This window comes from Equus przewalskii, chromosome 10, assembly GCF_037783145.1.
Source record: "Equus przewalskii isolate Varuska chromosome 10, EquPr2, whole genome shotgun sequence".
NCBI lineage: Eukaryota > Metazoa > Chordata > Mammalia > Perissodactyla > Equidae > Equus > Equus przewalskii.
Window position 1 is genome coordinate 46,030,376 of NC_091840.1, and position 26,984 is coordinate 46,057,359.

The 26,984-nt window shown below is 35.4% G+C and overlaps 1 protein-coding gene across 7 annotated transcripts in view; it reads left to right on the top strand.

Annotated features, from left to right (window-relative positions):
* The window catches only part of PAFAH1B1 (platelet activating factor acetylhydrolase 1b regulatory subunit 1), a 77,760-nt gene extending 51,143 nt beyond the window's left edge, over positions 1 to 26,617 (top strand). For all 7 annotated transcript variants that reach the window (XM_070562946.1, XM_070562948.1, XM_070562949.1 and 4 more), the window contains 9 exons: positions 7,673 to 7,757; positions 8,022 to 8,096; positions 8,959 to 9,165; positions 14,903 to 15,071; positions 16,903 to 17,005; positions 17,745 to 17,973; positions 19,354 to 19,455; positions 21,661 to 21,817; positions 22,702 to 26,617. In XM_070562946.1, coding sequence (XP_070419047.1) covers positions 7,673 to 7,757; positions 8,022 to 8,096; positions 8,959 to 9,165; positions 14,903 to 15,071; positions 16,903 to 17,005; positions 17,745 to 17,973; positions 19,354 to 19,455; positions 21,661 to 21,817; positions 22,702 to 22,775 — 1,201 coding nt within the window. In that variant the 3' untranslated portion in view covers positions 22,776 to 26,617. The remainder of the gene's footprint in view (positions 1 to 7,672; positions 7,758 to 8,021; positions 8,097 to 8,958; positions 9,166 to 14,902; positions 15,072 to 16,902; positions 17,006 to 17,744; positions 17,974 to 19,353; positions 19,456 to 21,660; positions 21,818 to 22,701) is intronic.
* The last annotated feature ends 367 nt before the right edge of the window (positions 26,618 to 26,984 follow it).

Genomic DNA, 26,984 nt, shown 5'->3' on the forward strand with positions numbered 1-26,984 from the left:
AGGATCAAAACTGAGCTGTACAATGGTGCCCTCTGCCTTGTGGTTCACTTACTCAAATAATTTTGTCTGAGTATGAGAATGAACAGCAGTAATGCATATTTTTGTGTTCATTGTTTTGGTTTTACTTTTTAAAAAAAATCCAACGTGATATGCTTATTTGGTAGATAGTTTTGTTGCTGCTGTCATGTGCAGAGTGAGGGGTCAGTGTTAGCTCAGACCCAGATCTCTGCTGAAGAGAAATTGTAACTGACAGGCTAGTATACCAGGCACATATTCTTTTGTTTAATGGTGAAAATGACAGTCCGCTAGCCCAAGTTTCGTTCTCCTTTACTTTGTCACTGCCGTGGATAGGGTCTCATTGTAACCTCTTGCTGGACTTGTACTTTTCCCAAGACTGGTAGTAGTTGAATCGTAAACTACTCTCTTTTGAAGTGGGTATCTTCAAGTGTGATGGTGAAGGATGATCATTGTAACCCTTTGTCAGGGCACATGAGATTAGGGAGATATAAGACGTATGGCCAGAAACTCTTCACATCTGTGCTGCCATTTCCCCAAAGACTCTGTTGGCGATTATAGCATATTTAAGAAGTCATGTTACCTCTCTGAGATTTGGTTGATATCCTATGTCAGCAGCGTGTGGAATGACCCTCTGTAGTGTCTCCGCACTCGAAGTGAACTTTATTTACATCTTCCCTCGGGATTATGTAGTTCATCTTGGTTGTTTGTCTAAAGTGGTGTGGCCTGGGCTGGTGTAAGGGATGTCTTCTGGAGCAGGGCACTAAAGATGATGATGTGCTCCTGGTGGTGTGAACTGGCATGCTTCTTCCTGCCTGGTCTTCTCTGTTATCTTAATGGTGTGCCCTCATAACCCTGCAGATACCCTAGAATCATTGGGCTACTGTTGCCTTTTAGAACAGTGCACACTAACTCCATTGCTTTCCTAATTCCTGACTATGTGAGGTCAGCCTTTTCAGTGTCTCTCTTTTAATGGGCCTGGTAAGAAAACATCTCACTTTGTCAGCTTTCAGCTTAGCCTTGTTTCTCCTCATATAAACAGTGAAATTAAATGTTTATAGAATTCACAGAACATTTTTATTCAACCTTACAGTGCTAGAGTGCACAGTTTGAAAAACACTGTTGCTGTCGTTTTGGCTTCAGAAGACCCAAGTTTGATTCCCAGCACCACCACTTGCTAGCCAAAAAGCCACTTAAGCTGGCTGCTGTTTCTTTACCTGTGATAAACAGCTTCCACCTGTCTCCTCTAATGCATGCTCTGTAATTCCCTCTGCTCTGATTTAAATTTGTAAGAGATGCTGGGAACCCTCAAGTATTCTGCTGTTATTGTTGGTGCTATCCAATCTTTTTAGCTGTTATTGTTTAACTAGCAGTTCAGCTAGTTCAGAGTAACTTTAAAAAATCTTCTCTCTCTTTGTAAGAGTGTGAGTGCGTGTATGGGTTAATAGTACTAGAGTGTTATGACTGATACTACAGATACAGAAATTATCCTAGGGGATAAAACAACAATGAGGAAAGTGCAGGAAGTCAGTTCTAAAATGTTTAAAATGTAATCCTGGCATTTTAATAAACTTGGAATAGTTTAGAAAACAAACGCAATCTCATTTATTATTGTAATAGTTTCAAAGGACAGCAATAGAATATTTCCAGTGTGGTGCTATTCCGTATATAAGCCTAAGCTGTATCCAGCCAGTTCTCTTCGTTCATGGATAAAAGTCCTTCGTCAGATAAACAAACACATAGATAAGGAGAACAGATTGGTGATTACCAGAGAGGAATGGGGTGAGGGGAGGGCAAAAGGGCTAAAGGGGCACATATGGTATGTTGATGGATAAAAACTAGACTATTGGTGGTGAACAGGATGCAGTCTATACAGAAGCTGAAATACAATAATGTACACCTTAAATTTATACACTGTTATAAGCCAATATGACCTCAATAAAACAATTTTTAAAAATAGCCCTTCATCTCTGTTCTTTCTTTTTATTTTAACCACTTTTTCTGATTCTGTATACGGTTACTCGTTTTGGTCTACTCAAAATGACCTGTTACACTTCTGCCTGAATTTTTCTTTGATTCTAGTGATTGGTTGCTTTTCTTCATCTTCGGAGGCTTAATAGATTACTTTAAATCATGTGAATGACATTTCTTTGAGAGATTATTATAAACTTGTGCCTTGTCCACTTGTTTCAAGAGATAAGTTTTCCATCCTTAATAAAACTGGTGAAAATCAACTCTAGGTCGATAACTGCAACTAGTAGCAAACCCCAGAAGCACCCTTTAGGCTGTTAGAACTAAGAGATGCTTCAGTCTTATTATTACTTTAAGTGACAGTAGTATACCTTGCCTGAGTTAGAGGTTCTTCATTCACTGGATCAGATCATTGGCTTAGATACTGAGTAGTGAGGCAGCGGGGATGGTGGTACCAGAATTATCTGGCCATGAGAACCCAATTTCTGTTTCTTGACTCTGTCAACATCGTTTACATGATGTGGCTAGAAGTGTAACTGACTAAGTTATATCTGATAGGGAAATAGAATTGACTAGACTTTTCTGGGACTGGGTTGTAGGCTTTGTGCATGATCAGTGTGTTGTACAGCAATACCTAATGGTATCAGACTCAGTTACACTTCAGTTCTAATTTATTTGCTATATTTTTGTACATATATCTCACTCTTTGGTGGTTTAGTATTAGGATATTATTAATGCCATGGGATCTCTCTCTCTTTTGCAAAACTCTCATATGTCATAGTGTTATTAACTCAATTTTTTTTTTCTTTTAAGATTTTATTTTTCCTTTTTCTCCCCAAAGCCCCCCGGTACATAGTTGTACATTTTTAGCTGTGGGTCCTTCTAGTTGTGGCATGTGGGATGCTGCCTCAACATGGCCTGGCAAGCGGTGCCGTGTCCACGCCCAGGGTCTGAACCAGCAAAACCCCAGGCTGCCAAAGCAGAGCGCGCAAACTCAACCACTCGACCACGGGGCTGGCTCCAATTAACTAAATATTTTATCTTCATTAGATAGAAAGAGAACCCATCCCTGATATTCTCTAAACTTACTGCTTCTCCTCAACTCCAATGTTTTACAGTGCTCATTTGAAACCTTATTGTGGAATGGAATACTGAGGCTGCTTTTAAGTTCTCAAACTGCATTTCTAAAGTCAACAGGGACCTCTTTGTAGCCAGATTGCTTGGACACTTTTTAGACTAACTTTACTTGATCTCTCTCAGGTCTTTGTCACTGTTATCCATCTCCATTTCTTTGAAACTCCCTTCTTCATTGCTTTGCTGACATCTCTGTTAGAATTTTCTTACTAGCTTTTTAAATATTGGTATCTGTCAAGGTTCCATCATTTACATTCTAGTCTCCTTTTTGCTTCCCATTAGATACCTTCTTCCTAAGTGTCTTTCAACACTTAACATAATTTGAATCACTACTATCTCTTTGGTAATTTTCCCAAATCCTTTTCTCACATCAGATCTATCTATAGGTCCTGACCTATATATCCATTTACCTCCTATGTCATATATCTTTAAATTTCTTATAGCTGCTTCAAGTCAGAAGGTTTAAAACTGAGCTTATTATATTCCAACCTCTTTTTCTTCTTCCTCCTCTTTGCCTTGTTTCCTGTCCAAGTAAATGTTACTGTCATCCACCAGAAACTTGTGAATCAACTATTTTCTCCCATCTCCCACATCTAGTCAGTTATCAAAACAAAAGCCTAGTGGTTAAAAATGTGAGTCAGATTTGGCTTCAAGGATTTGTGTGTAGGGCTTTTTTAAGAGCAGTATAAATCCATTTTTAAAGCATTTTTGGAGAAATACAATATATGGAAATATATAGAAATGGAACAACTCTAGTTACAGGAGGGAGGTGCAGAGTTCCACTTGCTTAGCCAGTTTCTTCCTCACCCACTCAATAGATGTTGATTGGAGTTATCTTAAATTATTTCACTACTTGCTAGTTTGGTGACTTAGATAAATCAGTCTGCCACTATATAAGGGTAAGACATCTTTCTCTGTAATTTAGAAAGATAGTTTTAGGATCAAAAGAGACAGTAAATGTTTTTTAAATTGGATTTAACACTTTATAGAAAGTGTAAATGTAATGTACAAATATTTTGAGGTGCTGCTTTGTACACATTTGGAATTACCTCCATCTTTCTAATTAATTGCATTTGCCACACAGCATCTTTTTAAAATATAGATAGTGGGGGCCAGCCCTGGGGCTTAGTGGTTAAGTTTGGCACACTCCGCTTCGGTGGCCTGGCTTCAGTTCCTGGGTGCAGAACTACACCACTTGTCTGTCAGTGGCCATGCTGTGGTGGCAGCTCACATACAAAAAGAGAAAGATTAGCAGTGGATGTTAGCTCAGGACAAATCTTCGTAAGCAGAAAAACAACAACAGATAGATAGATAGATAGATAGAGGTTGGGTTAAGCCACATAGAATTTGGAAATATTGCAGAAGTTTTAAAAATTTAACCTCTAGGGGCTGGTCCCATGGCCGAGTGGTTAGGTTCGCGTGCTCCACTGCAGGCGGCCCAGTGTTTCGTTGGTTCCAGTCCTGGGCGCGGACATGGCACTGCTCATCAAGCCACGCTGAGGCGGTGTCCCACATGCCACAACTAGAAGGACCCACAACAAAGAATATACAACTATGTACTGGGAGGGGCTTTGGGGAGAAAAAGGAAAAAAATAAAAATCTAAAAAAAAAAATTTTTAACATCTAGTCCATTTTCATAAAGTTACATCAGCAAAATCAAAGGATATCAACTTTTTTTAAGTGGGTAAATGCTTACCACATGTTTGAAAGATAAAAGTAAAGGGATGACATTTGTAGCTACTGGTAGGAGTGTACATTGGTACAACTCTGGGGAACAATTTGATAATAGCTATCAAAATATCCTAAAAATGTATATATATTTCTTTCTAGTCTATTCAGGCTGCTGTAAGAAAATACCTTAAAGTGCTTGGCTTAGAAACTACAGATTTATTTCTTATAGTTCTAGAGGCTGGAAGGTCCAAGATAAAGGCACTGGCACATTCAGTGTCTGGTGGGGTCTCACTTCCTGGGGCATAGTCTCTTTTATAAGGGCTTTAATCCCGTTTGTGAGAACTCTGCCCTTGTGACCTAATCATCTACCAAAGGCCCCACCTCCAAATACCACGTTGGGGAATTAGGTTTCAACATAAGAATTTTGGGGGACACAAGCATTCAGTGTATAGCATCTTTTGACTCATATGTAAAGATGTGAGAGAGACTTTACCTATATAGATGTTTATTTGCAACATTATTTTAACTGGTGAAAAATTAGAAACAACCTGAAAATCTATCAGTAGATGATTGCTTAAATAAAATTTGGTACGTCTGTATAATGAAGTATTGTTAGAATATTAATAACTATGATGTCATAAATGAATACTGACAAGAAAAGATTTTTGTAGTACGTTGAATGAAACTAGTAGATTAAGTTACTTGATTAAAAGCCATACATATGCATGCATGCTGATGTGAATGTATGGGCAAAGAACATGGTATGAGAAGACTATGCTGAAAGGTTAGCAGTGGTAATCTCGAAGTGCTGGGATTTTTTTTTTAAATAAGAAGGAATAGTTATTTTGCATTTTTCTCCTTTTAATATTCTTGCCTGGGAAAGTATCACCATTTATCTTTCCTTTACCAAAAAAATCTATTAAGATCATAATTGTTATAATTTGTGTGTATGTTACATATACATATTATCTATTATGTGAGCTTCAGAGTTGTAAGCTGTGTGCAGTGTATTTAGGCAAAGTTTCAGGCATTGGGGCTTGACCCTGAGGTAGAAGTGGAGCTAGGTTAGGAACATTAAATATTTACAGTCATATTTATTTATGATTTATTTACCCTTGACTTTTTCCCTTTATTTGCTTGGTGTTGGTTTTTTAGATTAAAAGAAGAAGAGAATAAAGCTACGAAATAGATGTCTTTTAGCTTCTTTTTTTCCTTTGTTTGCAATATTCTAACCAAAGGGAAATTTATTTCTGTTGAAGGTTTGTAGTATAGGCTTTGACAACACAGTATTTGGTGGGATATTTTGAGAGAGCCATTGCCTTTCTATTTTGTATTGTTTCAGAAGGCCCAAGTAGAACTACTTGGTGGAAGTTAAAAAGAAGTAGATTTCATCTCCATGTAAAGAAGATACCTCTTAATGAATCTAGTTGTCTATTAATAGAACAGGCCAGAAGGTACAGGCTATGATATGAGCAGCACACAGTTACAGTCTCACAATAATAGTAAGAATTTACCTTTCCTCAACCCCCAGGCCAACAAATGTGATGTGTTGACCCTGTCTCCCACTATTTATTATACTTTAGTCTTTGGTATACTAATAATTACCTGTAACATAAATGTTTGCTGTAATTCCTTATTGTTTTCTCCACTTTTTTTGTTTGTGTTGTTTTGTTTTTAACATGCCATTGAATTAAAACTTAATCCCACCGATCCTGTAGTACCACTAGAGTGTTTTTGTTTCCTAAAGCATTAGGTGGGCAGTGGCATTGAAATTTATACAAAGATAGGCATAGCAGGATTGTTTGTAAAAGCATGTTTCTGTAGTGGAATACAATGTATAAAAAGCAAATTTACATCTACTGATAAAGAATGATTGCTAAGATTAAGTGAGTTTATGGGACATTGTATGTAAGACATGTAATGTACTTAAGTTTGTTTTAAAAACAAGTATTGATTATGTCTAGAAGACTATGCAGGGGATGTGTGTTTATAGGTAGATTATCTCTGAAAGAATATACAAAACACTGGTAAAGTGGTTGCCTCTGGGTGGTGGAAACTGAGTACATACTTTATTGTGTAATTATATATTTAAAGTTTGTTTAATCTTGTGTATATATTAACTTTTAAATTATTTAAATAAATGTAAAATGTTTTAAAAGAAATCCCAAGCAAACAACTATTTTGATCACAGTGGGACTTACTGCTCAAAAAAACCCTGAGAGACATTGGAATAGGTTGCCTTAGGACAGAGGTAGATGATTTTCTCTTTGAAAGAATATAAGGAGAGTGTGAAAAGGTATCTACTAATTGATCTTCTCTAACCTTCAAGTTCTTTCTAATTCTAAATGAATGTCTTATTCTATGATACATACTAAGTTTGCGGCTTGTGCCTTTTTTTCACCCACTCTAATGGTTGAAAATTACATCTAATATTAAGATACTTAATTATAGTTTTATGAGAACATTTCTCTTTGCAAAATTTTTCAGTTGCTAATCATTGAGTATCTATTAGCATAACAAGTAGTAAGGGAAAGCTAAACGTAAACATGAACAGAATTGGTGATTACCATCACAAATTGATACCTAATTACATAAGCCATATCTTGATCTATAGAGTGCCTGCAGCTCATAAGGTAAGCAACACATTAGAAACTTACAACTAAAAGCTCAAGAATATTATAATATTGTAGATGTACTATGGCAGGGCTAAATGTTTTAGAGGCTTTTTTTGGGAGGGGTTCCTTTTTGTGAAATACTTGTATGATTTGGAAGGGAGTACTCTTAAAAGAGTGTCTTAAGATTTATGACATTTTAAGTAAAATATTATTTCTTAAAAATAGAAATGAGATTTTAAGAAGGATTTGAATTTGTTTTCTTTCAGAAATCGAGCTATAGCAGATTATCTTCGTTCAAATGGCTATGAAGAGGCATATTCTGTTTTTAAAAAGGAAGCTGAATTAGATATGGTATGTTTGACTTTTTACAATTATTCATAGTACAATTAATGAGTGGATTTTACTCAAATGTCAGTAGTTACCAGTCACCTTAATTAAATTATTCACAAATCTTATCTTTTGTTATTGCTGTTGATTTGGCACTAAACTTGGTTTTAACCCCTATTTTTTGTATAGTCAGATTTTTAGTAACATTTGGGCTTAAAGATGAATGGTCTGTATGGCTTGAACTATCGTAGTTGAGCCGTTTTTTAAAAGGTCCTCTTTTTTCTCTAGAATGAAGAATTAGATAAGAAATATGCTGGTCTTTTGGAAAAAAAATGGACATCTGTTATTAGATTACAAAAGAAGGTAACTAAGTCTTTTTTTCTTTGAAGTTAGTTGTATTTGGAGTGTTCTCGCGTAAATGCTTTCTGAAAATATTAACATGTTATTCTTCTGCATTAATAATTATATTTAATCTTGAAAAGGCAAATAAAAATACATTTCTATACATTAAAAAAATACTTTGACCTAGACAGATCATTGCTGATACATGCTAGCTCATGCAATTGGAATACTGGCTGGGTTGAATTTACATAACTCTGACTTCGAGGAATTGATACTGAAAGAACTCATTTGTGCACTTAGATGTGAAGAATGCATGGAGCCATTATGCTGGGAAAACAGCACTAAAGTGTACTCTTAGACAAGTCATTGTCATCTCTAATCTTCTGTAAAGTGAAGGCAATAAGTAATATTCTGGTCCTAGAATTTATACTTTTAGTAGACAAAGTTAGAATAAATAAATAACGTTGTTATAATACGAGTTAATCCATAAAAGCTCTTAGAAAAGTGCCCAGCACATAGATGCTCAGTGAATATTAGCTTTTATTATGAATATTATTATTATTAACGTGTAAGGTAAACTGTGGTTTGGAAAGAATTTACTAAGAGTAGCAGACTTACAGGGACCAAGGCAGGCACTCTGCTCTTACTCTAATTAGTAGATATAAATGGAAATTTTTCTTTGATTTAGGTAGTTAAGACACAGTTGTACTGAATTTTTCTCAATTTTCACTTTTGTCAGACCTTTAAAATTTTAGTGGTATATAATATAGATAATTTTCAATTAAATTTGACAAATGCATTGTAAATTACTGAAAATTATTTAAAAATATCACATGATATTTTTATTGGAATCTGTCTGTACATAACCTTTGTTCTGCTCAAGGTTATGGAATTAGAATCAAAGCTAAATGAAGCAAAAGAAGAATTTACGTCGGGTGGACCGCTTGGTCAGAAACGAGACCCAAAAGAATGGATTCCCCGTCCACCAGAAAAATATGCATTGAGTGGTCATAGGAGTCCAGTCACTCGAGTCATTTTCCATCCTGTGTTCAGTGTTATGGTCTCTGCTTCAGAGGATGCTACAATTAAGGTAGTTTTTTCAAAATTGGAAGATGTGTAATAGGATAATTGTTTAAAGCAGATTTAAAGTTAATCAAGTGAAAGAAATAAAAAGATCTTGAAAATTAGGACCTAAGCAGAGGCACCCTTTGAAACTGTGTGATTGGTTCTAATCTTTAAAAGACAGAATTAGAATAAAATTTCATTGTAGCTCCTGAGAGGCAACCTGCCAAATAAGTTCACTGATGAATTTGAGAACATTGGATGCCACTAATTTAGTGTTGGACAGTAGGTCACCAGGTGCTTGAATAATTTTTGTTATTGAAGAATGAAGATATAAGTGTGTGCCTTACTTTTTAAGCAGAGGTGATAGATGAAAATATAGAATACAAAACTAGTAATTCAGGGGGTAAATATATTCTGCGAAAGAATTCAGTAAGGATCTATTTGAATTGGACTCTCCTTGATGTGTTTAATATTGGCTTTATTCCAAACTAAATAGCAGTCTTCTCCAGGGATGTGGGAATGTAGGAACCTTCACTTTATAAGTTACGTATTTCTCTTATTTTCATAAGCATATACATTTTAATGTTTATCTTTTAATCAGAAAAGAACGGTTGCTTTTATAATTTCCTTTGATCCAGACACAATACAACATTGTATAAATCACCTGCAGAAAGATAAGTAAAATATAGTTAAAAGGTTTAGGTAGGTTTCTCGATTCAAAGACTTATTTCAGATTAAGTTGTAGATTTTGAGTTTTATTTGTAGAAGTATAACTAAGAAAAAGTGAGTAGATTGTTAAGATTGTATATATCACATAGCAGCAGTCCAGCATAAAATGCAGGAATGACTTAAATGTCACTATATCTAACCTGTTCTTCAAATTAAGCTTTGTTTTTTATGTTTTCCTTGTGTGGTTTCTTCAGTTTCTAAATCAGTGGCTTCCTTCCATCCTGTGGGCTGGTGATCCATGAGGCAGGCTGCAGAGTAATTGGAAGAGAGTCTTAAATTCCTATGTGCATCACATATTTCTGTAGGCTGAGATAATACCATGCCTAATAATATAGTGCTATTTTTCTAATGTACTTAGATATGTATTTAAATTACTGATTTCATGGTATTCTTGTGTACTAAAAAATTGCACTGCTATCATGAGACATAGGAGTGAAGGGTAGACATTCTTGAATACATTGAAAACCTGGTCTTAACTATTGGTTTTGCAGCAGTGATATTAAAGTATAAAGAAATTAAATATGCCATCTTGAAATGTATCTATTGAGTCAACTTTAAAATATTACAAATGAAAGTTTTAAAATTCTGAGGCCAGCCCCATGGCTGAGTGGTTAAGTTCACGCGCTCCGCTTCAGTGGCCCAGGGTTGCGCCAGTTTGAGTCCTGGACACGGACATGGCCCTGCTCATCAGGCCATGCTGAGGTGGCATCACACATGCCACAACTAGAAGGACCCACAACTAAAACACAACTATGTACCAGGGGGCTTTGGGGAGAAAAAGGAAAAATAAAATCTTTAAAAAAAAAAATTTTATCTATAATCCTATCACATAACTCAGCAACTACTTATAGTTCTTCCTTCCATTTAGTTTTTATTTATGTGCACGCGTTTGTTTCATTAGTGAAAGGTATTTGTATTTAGTTTTGTTTCCTTTTTTGATTAAACTTATTTTAAAAATACCTTTTTTTATTTCTAATGAATGAATGATTTTAAACTGATTGTTTTATTTATATGTGCAGGCTTTATAAAGTAGTTAATGGTCAAGAGTACAGGCTCTAGGTTCAAGTCCTAACCCTGTCACTTAATAATGGATGTGAACATGGACAGATTAACTTCTTGTGCTTCTTTCCTCATCTTTAAAATGGAAATTAATGCCTGTCTCATAGGGCTTTACGGAGGGCTAAATGAGTTAGTACATAGAAACTGTTTAAAATAATGCCGGCCAGAGTATTAAGGAGTGCTCAACATCAACCGTATTTCAGCACCAGTAACAAATCTTCCTTTGGGCTTTTTAAGTTATTTCCAGTCATCTGCTATCATGAATAATGTTGTTCTATCCATTTTTATACATAAAGCCTTTTTTCCTCATAAATTACCTTTGGATATTTTGTGGAATGAAAAAAACTATTTCTGCTCCCCTTCCGTGCTTTTCTTTCTTCAGTTGTGGTAAAGCTAGGTGATTTCTGAATGGTGATTATGATAGAACTGCTTTTCTTAAACTCAAAGGAAAACACAAGGAATGTTTTGTAATTTTGTGGCTATCTTGGGCAAGGTGCTTGAAATGTTTAAGGCTCAATTTTCTCATTTGTTGGGAAGGGGGATTAAAAATATCTATGTCAAAAGATTCTTTTGCTTAAAATAATCTATACATAATGTATATAACAGTGTAGTGCCTGGCAGATAGATGGTAAGGGCTCAATAAACTGTAGTTAATGTTTTAGTTATCAGTAACAAAATTAAATTTTTTATTAAAAATTTTTCTTGTGTATCTGGTAAATACAACAGGTTTCTTCCTTTTAGAGCCATTCATTTACATCGTCAACATTTGAACTATAATAATTTAGGAAAAGTGATTGAAGATAGGTATTTGGAATAGTTCATGACTTTTTAATTGCATCATTTAAATTTTTGAAATGTTATTTATGGTTGTCATTGAGAAACTAATTTTTAAATACTTTAAAAACTTAACAGAAAAGAAAACTTTGAAAAATATGTTCAACTAATAAAGCAGGTAAAGAGGATTGCTAACTTTAATATACAAAGTTCAAACAAATATGAAAAACAATACCATCTTAATAGAAAAATGGACTGTAACATGACATGAGCAGACAGTTCATAGAAGAAGAAAAATGGCTAATCAACAATAACAAAAATTTTGGTCTCATTACTAATAGTAGAAGAAATGTAAATTAAAATGACAATATATGTCAAATCTGCCAAGATATTTTCCTTTTTAAATGAGAATTCCCAGTGGTGATGAGAATTTGATGAAGTAGGATTCTCATTACATTTGATACAATCTTATGGGAGAATAGTTTAGAGTATATGAAAGGCTGGAAAGTTTATACTTTTTGACAAAAAATTTTTTTCACCATCATTGTATGACCCAAGTATTGCAAAATGAGGACAGATATTTCTCAGTATTCAAAGATTTTTACTGTGTTTTCTGTAATTATGAAAAATTTTAGCCAAAGATAGGAATTCCTTTAAAAAGAATGTTTGCTAAGTTTTTAATGGCATAGAAATGTCCTTATGGTAAGCAAAGGGAAAATGGGATGATGAAGTCACTTTACTTAAAAAAAAAAAAAAGAGCATCCAAAAAAAGGGAAAAACCATGCCATTGGTAGGATAATGGATGTTTTTTATTGCCTTTATATCAGTACATTATAGATTTTTTATCATGAGCATTTATCACTTTTATAATCATATAAAGGTAAATATAAAGTCAAGAAAAAATAAAATTTGTATGCATTCTTGACATTTATAAACTAACACTAAAGTGCCCTGTTTGCTCACCATTTATAAAAGAGACAGTTTGCTTTCTGGGTATATTTTAGAAAAAATGCTTTAGTGTTTTTTAATGAACACATGGAAAGAAAATTAACTGAAACTGAAATGAACTTCATGATGACACCTTATTTATTTTCAGTATGTAAGATGCTCATCTGAGCTCTTGTTAAAATTAAACATTTAAATACTAAAATGAGACAAAGATATTACAAAAAAAGAAAACTATAGACCAGTATAATACCATTCATGAACACAGGTGCAAAATCCTAAACAAACTATAAGCAAATTGAATTCAACAATTCATAGAAAGAATAATTAGTATGTCATAACCAAATAGGGTTTATCCCAGAATGCAAGATTGGTTCCACATTTGAAAATCAATCAGTATGATATACCATATCAACAAAAAACCACAATAGTTTCAGAAAAAGCGTTTGACAAAATTCCAACGTCATTCATGATAAAAACTCTATAAACAAGCTAGGAAGGGAGCTTCCTTAACCTGATAAAATATCAGATATCAGAAAAACCTGCAGTGGACATAGTACTTAATGGTGGAAAACTGATTGCTTTTCCCCTGAGATCAGGAACTAAGGCCAGGATGTCTGGTTTCAATCACTTAGGTTCACCTTTGTACGGGAGTGCCTAGCCAGTGCAGTAAGGAAGAAGAAGAAAATAAAAGGCATACAAATTGGAAAGGAAGAAATGAAACTGTCATTATTTGTAGACAACGTGATCTTCTATGTAGAAATCCCACGGAATCTACAAAAAAGCTACTAGAACTGTGACTGAGTTTAACAGAATCACAGGATACAGGGTCAATATACGAAGAGTAATTGTATTTGTACAAACTAGCAATGAATAATTTAAAATTGAAATTTTAAAATGCCATGTAAAGTAGCATCAGAAAACCCAAAAATACTTGAGGATAAATATAACAAAATATGCACAAAATTAAACATAAAGTAATCACTTTCATGTAAAACTTTCACTTTTTTATATTGGGAAGAGTACATAAGTTTCTATAAAAGAAATGTATTTAGAAGATAGTTTATTTATTTGAAGATTTTATTTTCTTCCTTTTTCTCCCCAAAGCTCCCCGATACATAGTTGTGTATTTTTAGTTGTGGGTCCTTCTAGTTGTGGCATGTGGGACGCTGCCTCAGCGTGGCCTGATGAGCAGTGCCATGTCTGCGCCCAGGATTCTAACTGGCGAAACCCTGGGCCGCCAAAGCGGAGTGTGCAAACCTAACCACTTGGCCACGGTGGCAACCCCAGACAGTTTATTTTTTTAGGTGTGTTTTTTTATGTAATTGTGATTACATGTGTATAATTGTGTTCTTTTTTATGTAACATTATTGTATACGTGCCATAAATTCCTTATAGTTGCAAAATTTATATCTACTTAGCCATTCCCCTAATGTTAGATGCTTAGATTATTTCCAAGTTTTCAAGATGCATTTTCTAAATTTCTCTAAATTGGTTGAAATAGACCCTACCACAGATAAATTTGAACTTATTATGGGAAGAATGGAATCAATCATTTGATTTTAGAGCATGTAATTGATGTTGATTAAAGATTGAGCTTCAGGCTAGCATTTGTCCTCTAGAATGAAAGTTTGATGTGTTCTTCAGATCTGTGGCTGTTTATTTTTCTTGATAGTTCCTTATTTCTATTATCAGAAAAATTAGCTTTTAAAAATGTGACTGCAACTTCACTTTACATCGAAATGACATACGCTTTTTGTTAACCTGTTATTCATGGACAGTTACATCTTGTGAAGTCTTTCTTTGGCTTCTTAGATATCTGAGCTCTGCTTGTCTAGTAGAATTAAGTATTCCTTTATTCCCCTAATATTCTCTATATAAATGCCTGTCATATCCCCCTGAAACTTTTTTTCCCCCACTTAAATTTACTTGGTTTCATGTCTGTTGCCTGCTGTCAGACTGGGACGAGACTTTGGCTTGTGGCTTTATATATCTAATCATTAGCATAATTAGGTATATAGTGAATGCTTAATAAATATGGTACTAGAGGTCTGTTTTAATAATCACAACATCAATTTTCTCTGTACAGAGAAGACCAGTTTATACTTGAAGATGTGGTATTTCTAAGACAGTTACCCTCTGTCGCTTGCTCAGTTAATTAGTGAATAAGGTGCCTGACTGGCCTGTAGAGTGCAGATGTGAAATGAGAAAGGAGTGATGGGTTGATGTTAATCAGTTTTCTGTTCACTTGTCAGGTGTGGGATTATGAGACTGGAGACTTTGAACGAACTCTTAAGGGCCACACAGACTCTGTACAGGATATTTCATTTGACCACAGTGGCAAGCTTCTGGCTTCCTGTTCTGCAGATATGACCATTAAACTATGGGATTTTCAGGGCTTTGAATGCATCAGAACCATGCACGGTAAGGGGTAGAGGACAGTATCTTGATACTGATTTCTAACATGGCATTCTGGAGAGAAGAAGAGTATTGTTTTCTAACAATGTGCAGGTTCCCTACATTCAATTCTTTTTTTTTTTTTTTTGAGGAAGATTAGCCCTGAGCAAACTACTGCTGCCAGTCCTCCTCTGTTTGCTAAGGAAGACTGGCCCTGAGCTAATGTCTATGCCCGTCTTCCTCTGCTTTATATGTGGGACGCCTGCCACAGCATGGCATGCCAAGTGGTGCCATGTCCGCACCCGGGATCCGAACTGGGGAACCCCAGGCCGCCAAGAAGCGGAACGTGCGCGCACTTAACCACTGCGCCACCGGGCCGGCCCCCCTACATTCAATTCTTAATTGTATTGGTGGAGGAGCATGTGATATGTCATCCAAAGATAAGCCGCAGCAGTTGAGAGTTGTTTCTGTTAGGAGATTTTAAGTATCTCTTAGTGATTTACATAAAATATTTAATTTGTTTCCACAAATATTTTTTTGATAAAAACTCCTAGGACATTTATGTATCCTTGAGGAAAAGAGAAAATGAAATTATTGGATTTTTTTTCATTTTTCTCAGTAGAGAAACTGAAATCCAGAGAAAGTAGATATAATAAAAGCTGGAACCCAGATTCCCTTGCTCACTTTTTAATGTTCCACATACTCTATCGTCTCGTTGTTAAGTTGATTTTCCAGGTCTTGTTGAGGAGACTATTCTCTTTAGCTTTGTGGAAAGAACATGCGCTTTGAAATAGGATAGCTGGGTTCAAATTCCTACTTGTTTACTTATGGCATTAGGAAATTTTAACCTCTTTGATTGCAAAGTAGAGGTCATAATCTCTAAGTGTAGGCTTTTTGTGAGGATAAAATGAGATTGTGTACTTACATCATCTTGGTTTAGTACCTGGCACATAGAAGGTGCTCACTAAATAAGGTTTTTTGTTGTTTCTGTAAACATGATGAAATTTGAATGTTTGGATTTTATATAAGGAACACATACTGTGTTAAGTAATAAATTTTTTTTAATAGATATCCAGTAATGTTAGCATGTGAGTAAGCTGTGATTACCTAGAGAGTATAATTTTGAAGAGTATGTTTTCCCCCTCACATTAAATGCGTTTGGGGAGCTTACCAATTAAAGGAATTCTATTGACTCCTTTTGTAAAATCTGGTATTTGTTTCTTTAAATAGCCTGTACCTTGTTGCTTTAACTTAAAGAAGGAAAGAGTTCTTTCCAACCATTTTATATTCCTTAAAATAATATGATATTTATGAGAACTCTGGGGCTTTTTCCTCAAAGGATAGCTAATTAGGAATGTGAATAATGTGTATGGAACGATCCGTTTTTTTTTACCCCCATGAACATCAACAACAAAAAGAGATCGTTTTCAACCTCTCTTTAAAGTGTATAACCAAATTCCCATTTTTCTTAGCCATTCTGTTTAGCTTTGTAAATCTTATTTCTATCTTAGAATATCGACCATGGAAAATTTAGTGTTTTTCTGGTGTTCAGATGTAGATCTTCAGCATATTAATATATTCAAATGCTGATAATACTGATGCCTTGTGATTTTAAAACAATTGGACAGCTTGAAATTTAATCATAATGAGCTGGCTACTTACTTCATTGTGAATTATTTTATTAAGTTACTAATTCCTTAACTATTTTGTGTAAATCTAAGTTTATCAAATTTATATAAAGCCCAGTGTATTTTAAATTGCTCTGATATTGAAATTCCATGGTGAAATCTCATGGTAAACTAGGGTTTAATTGCTCTTGGTGGTGTATCACTTAATACATTGCTGTATTATATTTTAGGCCATGACCACAATGTTTCTTCAGTAGCCATCATGCCCAATGGAGATCATATAGTGTCTGCCTCAAGGGATAAAACTATAAAAATGTGGGAAGTACAAACTGGGTAAGTAGATTTAGTTGAAAAGGCATCAGCTAAAGAGATATTAAACAAAAAAACCAAAATTGTGTTCTGAATGTTCCAGTTGTTTTGGCTTTAACCCAGAATGATCACCGTGACCATTGTATTATATACTTTAAAACTAAGTTTTGATCTCTGAATCTCTCCCAAAAAGGAACAGAGAAATTATAAAAAGGAACTATGTCCTTGAGAGCCATTTTCTGTGCCATGGTTTATTTTCTCTGTGGTCTTCTTTTAGGTGGTTTCTCTGTGGGTTGAAATAAAATTAAATAACATTTATGCAGGTATGCTCCTATTAGGCTTACTTTGATTGTGCTTAGAATTACACATGATTGTTATAATAAAATCTTAACCTACTGGTTTTACCCAGAGTAGTAGAGCTTGCCTTTTTCCCAACATGCCTAGAAATATTTTTGTTAGGTTTATTGCGTGTATTTAGTTTTGAAAGATTTTATTTCTCTGTATGTTTTACCTTGTAGATTGTGTTGATTTGGTTAGCTTTTTAATGATACTTCCATCAGCTTATTTTTAACTGAGGTTTAATTTTCTAGCCTGTCCTCATCTTTTATTAACCAGGAATGTACATTTATTCTGTTGACTTGCATACAGTTTCTCTAACCTGGTGCCATTCTCTTTATTCCAGTGTGTAGCTAGTTTTGTATCACTTCTGGGAAGTGTCCCATTGATTGCCATTCATAATGTAAATTATTACTTATTTTGACAGCTACTGTGTGAAGACATTCACAGGACACAGAGAATGGGTACGTATGGTGCGGCCAAATCAGGATGGCACTCTGATAGCCAGCTGTTCCAATGACCAGACTGTGCGCGTATGGGTCGTAGCAACAAAGGAATGCAAGGCTGAGCTTCGAGAACATGAGCATGTGGTAGAATGCATTTCCTGGGCTCCAGAAAGCTCATATTCTTCCATCTCTGAAGCAACAGGATCTGAGGTACTGTGTGATTTACATGTCACTTCATGATTTTATTGCTAATATGTCAGAACCTTAGATAACTTTTTTAGGGCCATTAATACATTAAAAGTCTGCATCCCAGAATTCTGAATCTTGAAACGCTTTGCTCTTTCCACCTTGCAGATGTGTTTATATTTTTTAACCAGTGATTATTATTGCTGTCAGCTGATGATTGATGGGGACGGGGAGTCTCCTGAAGAGTGAAAGTAGTCATTTAAATTTATCAGAAATACCGGTGTTATAAGAGTCTACCAATGCAAAGTAAAACTTACAGGAGAGGTTAAACTTATCTTTTAGAAGAATAGCCTTCTTTAATGAACGTAGTTATTTTATTTATAAATTTATGGTGAAATGCAGTTCAGTATTTAAGTATTTGTTTTACCTTGAATATTTCTTAGGAAGGCCTGTGATATTATCCCTTGATCCTGAGAAGCACTGGCTGAGTCTGGAGTTTTATTGTGTTTCTTCATGATTCTTAATTTGTGCTCTTATGATTTTATTCTTTATGATTAATACCTTAAAAATAAATTATAGAATATTATTTCTGTGAAGAAGTTGTGTGAGCCAAAATTGACCACATTTCTTTTCTATAGAGAGCTTCTATCATGGGTTTGTTAAGATTACATTTTAATAAATGAAGGAGGAGAATCTTTTTCCCCCTAAACATTATTTTTCTAAACGAAATTGTATTGTAATCTCTTTTATTTTGGCTGGCTGACTGCATTTTTCAATTTTCAGTTTTTTTTTTTACTGCCCTCTGGTGGTGGTTACTTACCAATATGTCATAAATTTGGTTCTGGCTGGACTTTATATAAAGGCTGAATTAAATAGTTTTTAAATCCTTCTTGATTACACAAGTCTTGAGCAGTAAATTTATCATCCATTGGTGTTGTAGAACCTGAATATTAGCCTAAGTAGTGATTTTCTATTTTTATATTTGTTATCTCAGTCCTTCTGTATAGCCTAGGTATGTCAAAAGACTTGTGCATTTCAGTAGAGAGAAGCAAGATGAATAAGTCCTGGAGAACTAATGCACAGCATGGTGGTTATAGTTAACAATACCCTATTGTATACTTGAAATTTGCTAAGAGAGTAGATCTTAAGTGTTCTCACCACCAAGAAAGGGGTAGGGGTAGTTATGTGAGGTGATGAGTATGTTAAGTAGGTTGATTTTGGTGACCATTTTGCAGTGTTTACGTATCTCAAAACATCAAGTTGTATGCCCTGTATATATATAATTTTTGTCACAAAATGCATTTTTACAAAATTGGAAATAAAGATCATTGCTAGGTAGAAGTCATTTGAAATCCTTACCTAACTTCTTGCATGGGAAACTTAGTTTTTATATGTTTTCTATAGACTAAAAAAAGTGGCAAACCTGGGCCATTCTTACTGTCTGGATCCAGAGACAAGACTATTAAGATGTGGGACGTCAGTACTGGCATGTGCCTTATGACCCTTGTAAGTTTGCATAATCTCACTGCTTCTTTCACCTGTTTACTATGTTTATATGCTATGTATATACACTATATATTTTGGGGCTAAATGCCTTGTGACATCTTATTAAATAATTTGAATTATTCTGGGCTTTAAAATAACTTCTTTGTAAGGATACTTTTTCTCTTAAACTTTTGTTGTTCCATTGTTACAGTGATATGACAGTTATTCCTATAGAATGTCATGTTATATAAAAGATCTACCAAGCCACAGTACTGGGAGGGGGATCCTAGCTCACTGTATGTTTAAAAATTATATAATATCTCCTATGGAGGGGAAACATTATTATTAAAGACTCATTCATTTTTGAAGCTGTTTGCTTCTCTATTTCACTATGTTTTATTTTAATATGAATGCTTTTAACTATTACCTGTTTGTTACCATTCTGAAATTAATGGTACTAGCTTTATGACTTGGAAATGTTTATTTTGTTTTCAGAGTACCTGGATTTCAGTATGAGGATATATAAATGATAATTCAAGGTTGTGGACATTCTTGTTTGCCTAAGCGAGTTCCAAGGGGATCTTTGGACATTAGTCCAGTAGCAGTTTTTGTAATTTGGTGTCCATGTTTGTTTTGGAGATTTCTTAGGTGCTCACCATACTTCGAAGTGACTGTCTCTCTGTAGGATATGACAGACGGACACTTGTGGAAGTGTCATCGAGAATTGATTAGAAAATTTGACTCTCCTCTGGTAGTCGTCTGAGCTGAGTTCAGATGTGCTGTGTTGCCTTTAGAAGAGAAGATCTGCATTTCACGTCAGAAAGCATGTGCTCTCCTCTTCCCTAACGTTCATTTCCCTCGAGGTTTCTGGCTCCTATTTATCGGTGGAAGGGGAGTGCTTGTTTCTGCTTTATTTTGGTGTGACCACGAGACATGCAATTTGACTTTTGTTGAGTCTTCTACCTCTAATGATTGGTGACTTTCTTAGGTCACTATAATAGAACAAAGTATTTTAAATAAGGGCAAAGGCAAAATAAACCAAGGCAAAGAATATGTTGCCTTGGTTGTCTGTCTTTTTAAAATTAAAATAGCTTTTTTTTTTGGTTCTTTTAAAAAAGCAATATGGTTATTTACATTGTACAAAAATTTAGGAGTATACGGAAAAGCTAGAAAAATAAAATAAAAATCACCCTTAGATCATTCTAGCTTATCTAATAATACCTACCAAGTATATTTTTCTAAAGTAGAGCTGTCCAGTAGAACTTATGCGATGATGTTCTGTATCTGCACTATCCAGTATGGTAGTTATGAGCCACATGTGGCTATTGAGCCTTTGAAATGTGGCTAGTGAGATGGAAGAACTGAATTGTCGATTGTGTTTAATTTTAGTTTAAATAGTCACATGTGACTAATGGTTACCCAATAGGACTGTGCAGTTCTAAACAAGCCTTTTTCTTAAATTACTGTGTAGATGAATATAGTATCTTGTTAATAAAAATGGTATCGTACTGTATATACTGCTTTGCAGCACACTTTTAATTTAGACGGTATGTAACACTTGCTCATGTCATTAGATACTCTTCTTCACTGATTACATACAGTGCTTTCATGAATATCTTTGTTAACTAAATTTTTGGACACCCCCTTAATTATTTCTTAGGATAAATTGCAAGAAATGGAATTGGCTGGGACAAGGGATATAGATGGATGGATGGATGGATGATGTACAGTACATACCTGTATATCCTTCACCTAGAATTGTCTGTTAACATTTCCTTTCTGTGTGTGTGTTTTGCTGAACAATTTGAGAGTTACTTGTAGACATCATGGCTCTTGACCCCAGATATTTTAACATGTATCTCGTAAGAACAAGAGTTTTCTGGATAACCACAATAAAATCTCACAGTCAAGAAATTTAACATTAATACACTACATACTCAGATTTTCTCCAGTTATTCCAGTAGTGTCCTTTATAACTTTATTTTAGCTTCTAATCAGGAGCCGGTCACGTATCACACATTGCATTTACTGGTCATGTATTGTTAGTTTCCAGTTTCCTTTAATATAGAAGAATTACCTAGACTTTTTTTTTTCTGTCTTTTTTGACATTGACATTTTTGGTGCATGCAGTTTCGGTGTGCTTTGAGTAGTTACTTTATTATTTTCATAGATACTATTCAGACAGTTTATCCCTTTACTGAAGTCAAATACTTTTTTGTTTTTAAGGTGGGTCATGATAACTGGGTACGTGGAGTTCTGTTCCATTCTGGGGGGAAGTTTATTTTGAGTTGTGCTGATGACAAGACCCTACGTGTATGGGATTACAAGAACAAGAGATGCATGAAGACCCTGAATGCGCATGAACACTTTGTTACCTCCTTGGGTATGTATGAGTTATGAGGTTTCTGAGCAATTAAATTTTGGAGTGCCAGACATAACAAAGTTTTACATAACTACGTGGACTTTTCCAGGTAAGAAATGATGTGCTTTCAGGGCAGAATAGAGAAGACAGGTTAAAAATTTTGTGGATTCCTACCATTGTTTTAAATTCTCCTTTCCCTAACTCTCTCTCTCCATCATCAGCCTTATAATAAAAAAATTACTTTCTCCATTGCACAACATTGGTTTTGGAAACTAGAATTGTGAAGAGGATGCTTACTGACCACTCTGATGGGTAATTTTTCTCCCCTACTAGTGTGTAAGTTTCTCAAAGGAAATCTTACTCAACCTTTTTCCTCTGGCAGGTATATACTATTGTGTACTGGAAACTCAGGGAATTGTATTTAAGTTTAATGAACATCCTCAGTATCATCTGGACCTGAATGTAGAATTTAAGATAATGAATACAGTAAAATATAATACACTGGGTGTGATGGATCTAATGATAAAGATAAAACCTCAGTAGAATAGGGTTAATGCCTACCTCATAGGCTTGTTACAGGATTAAACATGAATATAAAGCGAGTGTTGAGTAAATGGATACATTTAGGCTGTCCTTGTTAGATTTGAATGTTTATTCAGCCTTAGTTGGGATGGAGGTATTCGGGGTATTTTTATTGAGGTGTTAATATAGGAGTGAATCATTAAGTCTCAGTTTCCCTGACCCAGTTGGTAAGCTTGATTTGATACCTTCTGAGGGTGGATGTGTGGGTGTGTATAGAAAAAAAATGGGTTTTCCTGGCACTTTGACTTGCTTATTTTGTGGCTTATTAAAAATTGTATTTGGCTCAATCTGATTTTAAAATAAACCTTTTCTTTTTGTTTCAGATTTCCATAAGACGGCCCCATATGTGGTTACTGGCAGTGTAGATCAAACAGTAAAGGTGTGGGAGTGCCGTTGATTGAGTCTCATTTGGCCCCTCCTCCCTTTTTTCCTCTGGATGCACTCTGATGATACCATGGTTACCCCATTGAGCTCTGTTTAAATAAATATTGTCCTTTCATGTAAATTATTCTGGATGTAGATTGAGCTTATTAAATGTTACACACAAAGTATTCATGCATGGTGAATCCAAATTGTATACTGTAAATTTACATACGTTGTCTAGAAGTACCATAGGGTTTAAAAACCTGGGCTGGCATTGGTCACACCAGGCCTAAGAAGGCAGAAGTTGAATAAATTGAAGTAGGGCACTAAACTGAATAGTTGACAGTGTCATTTTATGTTGGATTATTAATTCCTGTTTTTCTTTCTGCTATCTGTTGGTGCCTGACTTGATGGCCTCATGTGGGGGAAAGTGGTGGTTATTAGGGCTTTTTCTGAAATGTGTATCTATGTAACATCACTTAAGTGTGCTTAATAAATCTTCTTTAAGGATGTTAGATAATAAGGCTACAATTCAAAATCTTCTGAACCATCTATGTAATTAATGGGGATTACACATTGGAATTTTTGTCATGACACATTTGCCAAATTGATAGGATACATTTGTTTTGGCAGCCTATCAAGCAAAGGCTAGTGGTATATTTATGTAAGAAAATGACTGTAAATCTCAAATAAGAAAAATCTCAGCAGCTAATAGCAAATCATTTATTTCATTTGGGTCTTAATGCTTTGTAAACAGGTTGAAAAACACTGTAATACTCTAAGCTTCTATTTTCCACACTAGACACACTTCTAGTTGTATTCTCCATACTCTTAGACTGTATAGTGATGTGACTTCCAAGTAGAATTTAATCTTCCCATTGAGTGTGTCATGGTACAAATCACTATTTGTTTTTTGATGTTTTTTAGGGATGTGCAATGTGCATTACATAATGACAGAGAAATATGGAAAAGGTTATGTTTGCCCATTTTAAGGGAGTGGGAGAAATACAGCAGTTTGTTCAACATGAAATCTGTGTTTAACTTACAAGTTAAAAAAAAGACAGGGTTTAATGGACTGTGCATAACAATGTACTGTGTTTTCACCTTTTGGTTATATATAAATGTTTATAAGTATATGGGCCTATCTGTAAGTGGATAAGTCTGTATATGTATATCACACACATAGAACCTCCATGTCCTTGAGTCCTGGGTTTTTGAAGAAGTGCTAAAGCATACAAATAGAATAAATCGTGCTGTGTGGAATGCTGTGCTTTAGGGCAAACCTTTTTTGATCCTAACGCTTCTGAAAACTAGGTCTGGCTCTGGGAATTTTTCCCAGCTAAAGGAAATCACTTCCGTTATTCCCCCTGACGCCCCCCGCAATCTGGCTGTTCAGCATTTTATGCATCCCTGACATACTGTATATTGTGATCCAAAGTTTCTACAAGGAGGTTTGAGAGAATTTTTATCTGTGACTTTGGAAACAATATTCCATTGAAGATTATTAATAAATAACTCCATTGCTTAGCTAACCAACTTTTTTTAAGAAAGTCATTTGAAAAGTTAACAGAACAATGAAATAACAGACAGTTTAACAAAGAAACTTATTCTGAATTGCATTTTATTCATTTGTGTAATATGTGATTTTTTAAATGTCCATTTTAGTATTTAATGGAAATTTGGTTCCTGAAAAAGACAAAGGGTTAGAGTTAACGTCCTGTAGATACACACACAGAGAATAGGCCATGTATTCACTAGAAGCAGCTTTATGTCTAGCTTGTGTCTGTCTGTCTGTTTACTTGTTTGTTTTTAATAATTCCTGAGAGATGTCTCTGGAAGGAAAAGTGTTTTAAGAACTAATGGCTATTTTTGAGGACAAAAATTACAACTTAAGCTAATTCCTTAAATACGGTAGAAGAACTTTCAGGACAATATTGCCTCACAACCCTGCTCACATTGAGAAGTTTTTTTGTTTCCCCTCAGCTGTTCTGACTGGATTTTTCTAAAAATGCTATGGAAAATATCTTTGTTCTCGTTTGCTGCTATTTCCTGTCCTATTTTAAGGAATATAAATACATAGAAATGGTGCATCTTAACATTTGTTTGTACATGTATAAATGTCTTGTATTTTAATTCATTTTTAGCATGTAGCAACACGAATTGTTTAAGGGTAAGCCACAACATCTAGAAATCACTCATAGATATGAACAATAAAGGAAAAAATGGTACCAATTTAGGAGGAAACAAAGCTGCTGTCCGGTGGGTTTTTTCCCCTGCAGCATACAGTGACTTAAGTTGACAAAGGAGGAGAAACAATATTACTCTGTAAACAAAGTTATCCTTCCTCGGGAGAGTGCCACAGCCTGCTGCTTAGTTGAGTTACCAGACAGCCTCCTTTTAAGAAGCAGCGAACGTTGAATCTCAGGGATGGTCCTCAACTGGATCCAAATGTAATGAGCCCTGTTTGAATAATGAAGGGGGGTGGGGGAGAGTGATCCATCCACAGTCCGGACTCAGATTGGCGGAAGTTTCCTGCACTGTTGTTTGACACTGCCCTGTTGATGCCCTTTCTTCCTGTTTCTTCGTTTTCTCTGTCTGCTGTCTAACCCTGTGCCTTGCCTGGGATAAGTACAATGAGGAGGTTCCTGGTTTGGATTGTAAGTAGAGGAATTTATTAATTGGTTTAGAGGTTCACTGCTGCTTTGTCACTTTCTCAATCAGATTGGCCACTTATTTAAGAAATAAAAAGCTGGTAGAATTGCATCCTCAGATGACTGTTGACTTTTTGTGTGTGTGAAAACAGACATTCCAGTGCCGCCCTGATATAACGTGCCCAAGAAGTCCTAGCTGCACTCTGGAAAGTGCAAGCCACGGAAACTGGTTTAGACATCGCTTGGAGAATAGTTGCTTTTTGACATGGCATCTTGCACTTTAGGAGACTAAGACCGTCCTGTTTTGTCTACGTGTGGTGTGACCAATGGTGTGCCCAGAGCACTGCTCTCAAATCACTAGTGTTAGCAAGTTGTCCGGGCTGTGGAGCGCTCGTTTAGTCTTTGGAAGCTTTGGCTCTAGATCACCACGCCCAGTCTCCTTGCTGTCAGTGCCCTGCTCTCCTGTTTGCCTCTTTCTGTTTCTATGTGAACTTCCAGGTAATATCACTCATTAAATAGCTTTTTTTTTAAATTTATTAAAAAAAAACTATTTAAAAGTAAAGGATATTTGTTTTGTTGACAGTGGTGGCTTGATAATCCTTAAGCAACTGAAGTTAAAATTGTTGAATTTGGAGGAAAAGGCACTTGAAATGGTTACTCTTTCTGTCCAGCTGTATATAAGTCCAATGTGTTAATTAATCTAGATGATGCAAAGAAGAATCTCCTGGTAGAGAAGCAACGTACAAAATCGGTGAAAAAGGTTATGGTTTTTTTTCAGTGGGGTGGGGGGAGGGCAAGCTGGATTTACAAGTCACGACTGGACTGAACTGGCCTTTTTATCTTTCCGCTGTATCATGTAAGTAGCTGCTTTCTCGTCCTGCCTGTCCTTCAGGCACCCCTAAAGCTCACTCTGAAGATGATAGAAACAAATACAAAATCTTCGAGTTAGAAGTTGATCCTGACACTGACGTGAAGGCAAGCATTGATTTCAGATGAACGTTGCAGAGGTGGTCATTGGAGAAGACAGTTCCCCAGATTGTAAGAGTTAACTGAAGATATTGACACAGTTTTAAAAAATCAGTAAAGGAATGTATATAATATTGCTCTTGTGTTTTACAGTAAGATTTGTTGCTCAGACTGTGTAAAACAAAATTTATTCATGTTTTCTGCATATTAAAAAATCTTATTGTACCAATTGGTAAACTATTAAATGCCTATAAAACTAGATGTGATTTTTTTTTTTTTTTTTTTTTTGGTCTCCTTGTGCACAGATTTAAAACCTTTAAAGTTGAGTCCTAATAGGAAGTGGGGCTGTCTTCAGCACCAGTCATAGAGTAAAATCAAATTGGGGACAGGGCCTTGATGGAAGGCTTTTCTTTAGGCCAGTGCCAGCACCACCTTTGCTGTCTGCTTCCTTCATCCTATTTGGAGGAAGGAGCTAGAAGAAGTGACCATAGGGGATCTTGGCGGTGGTGGGCTTATAGAGAGCCCACTAGGTCTGGCAGCTCCAGCCTGTCTTCTAAGGCCCCACCTTCCCCTCCAGTAGCCCTTTTTGGACAGTGACTCTACAGCCAGGAGTGACCTATTATAGC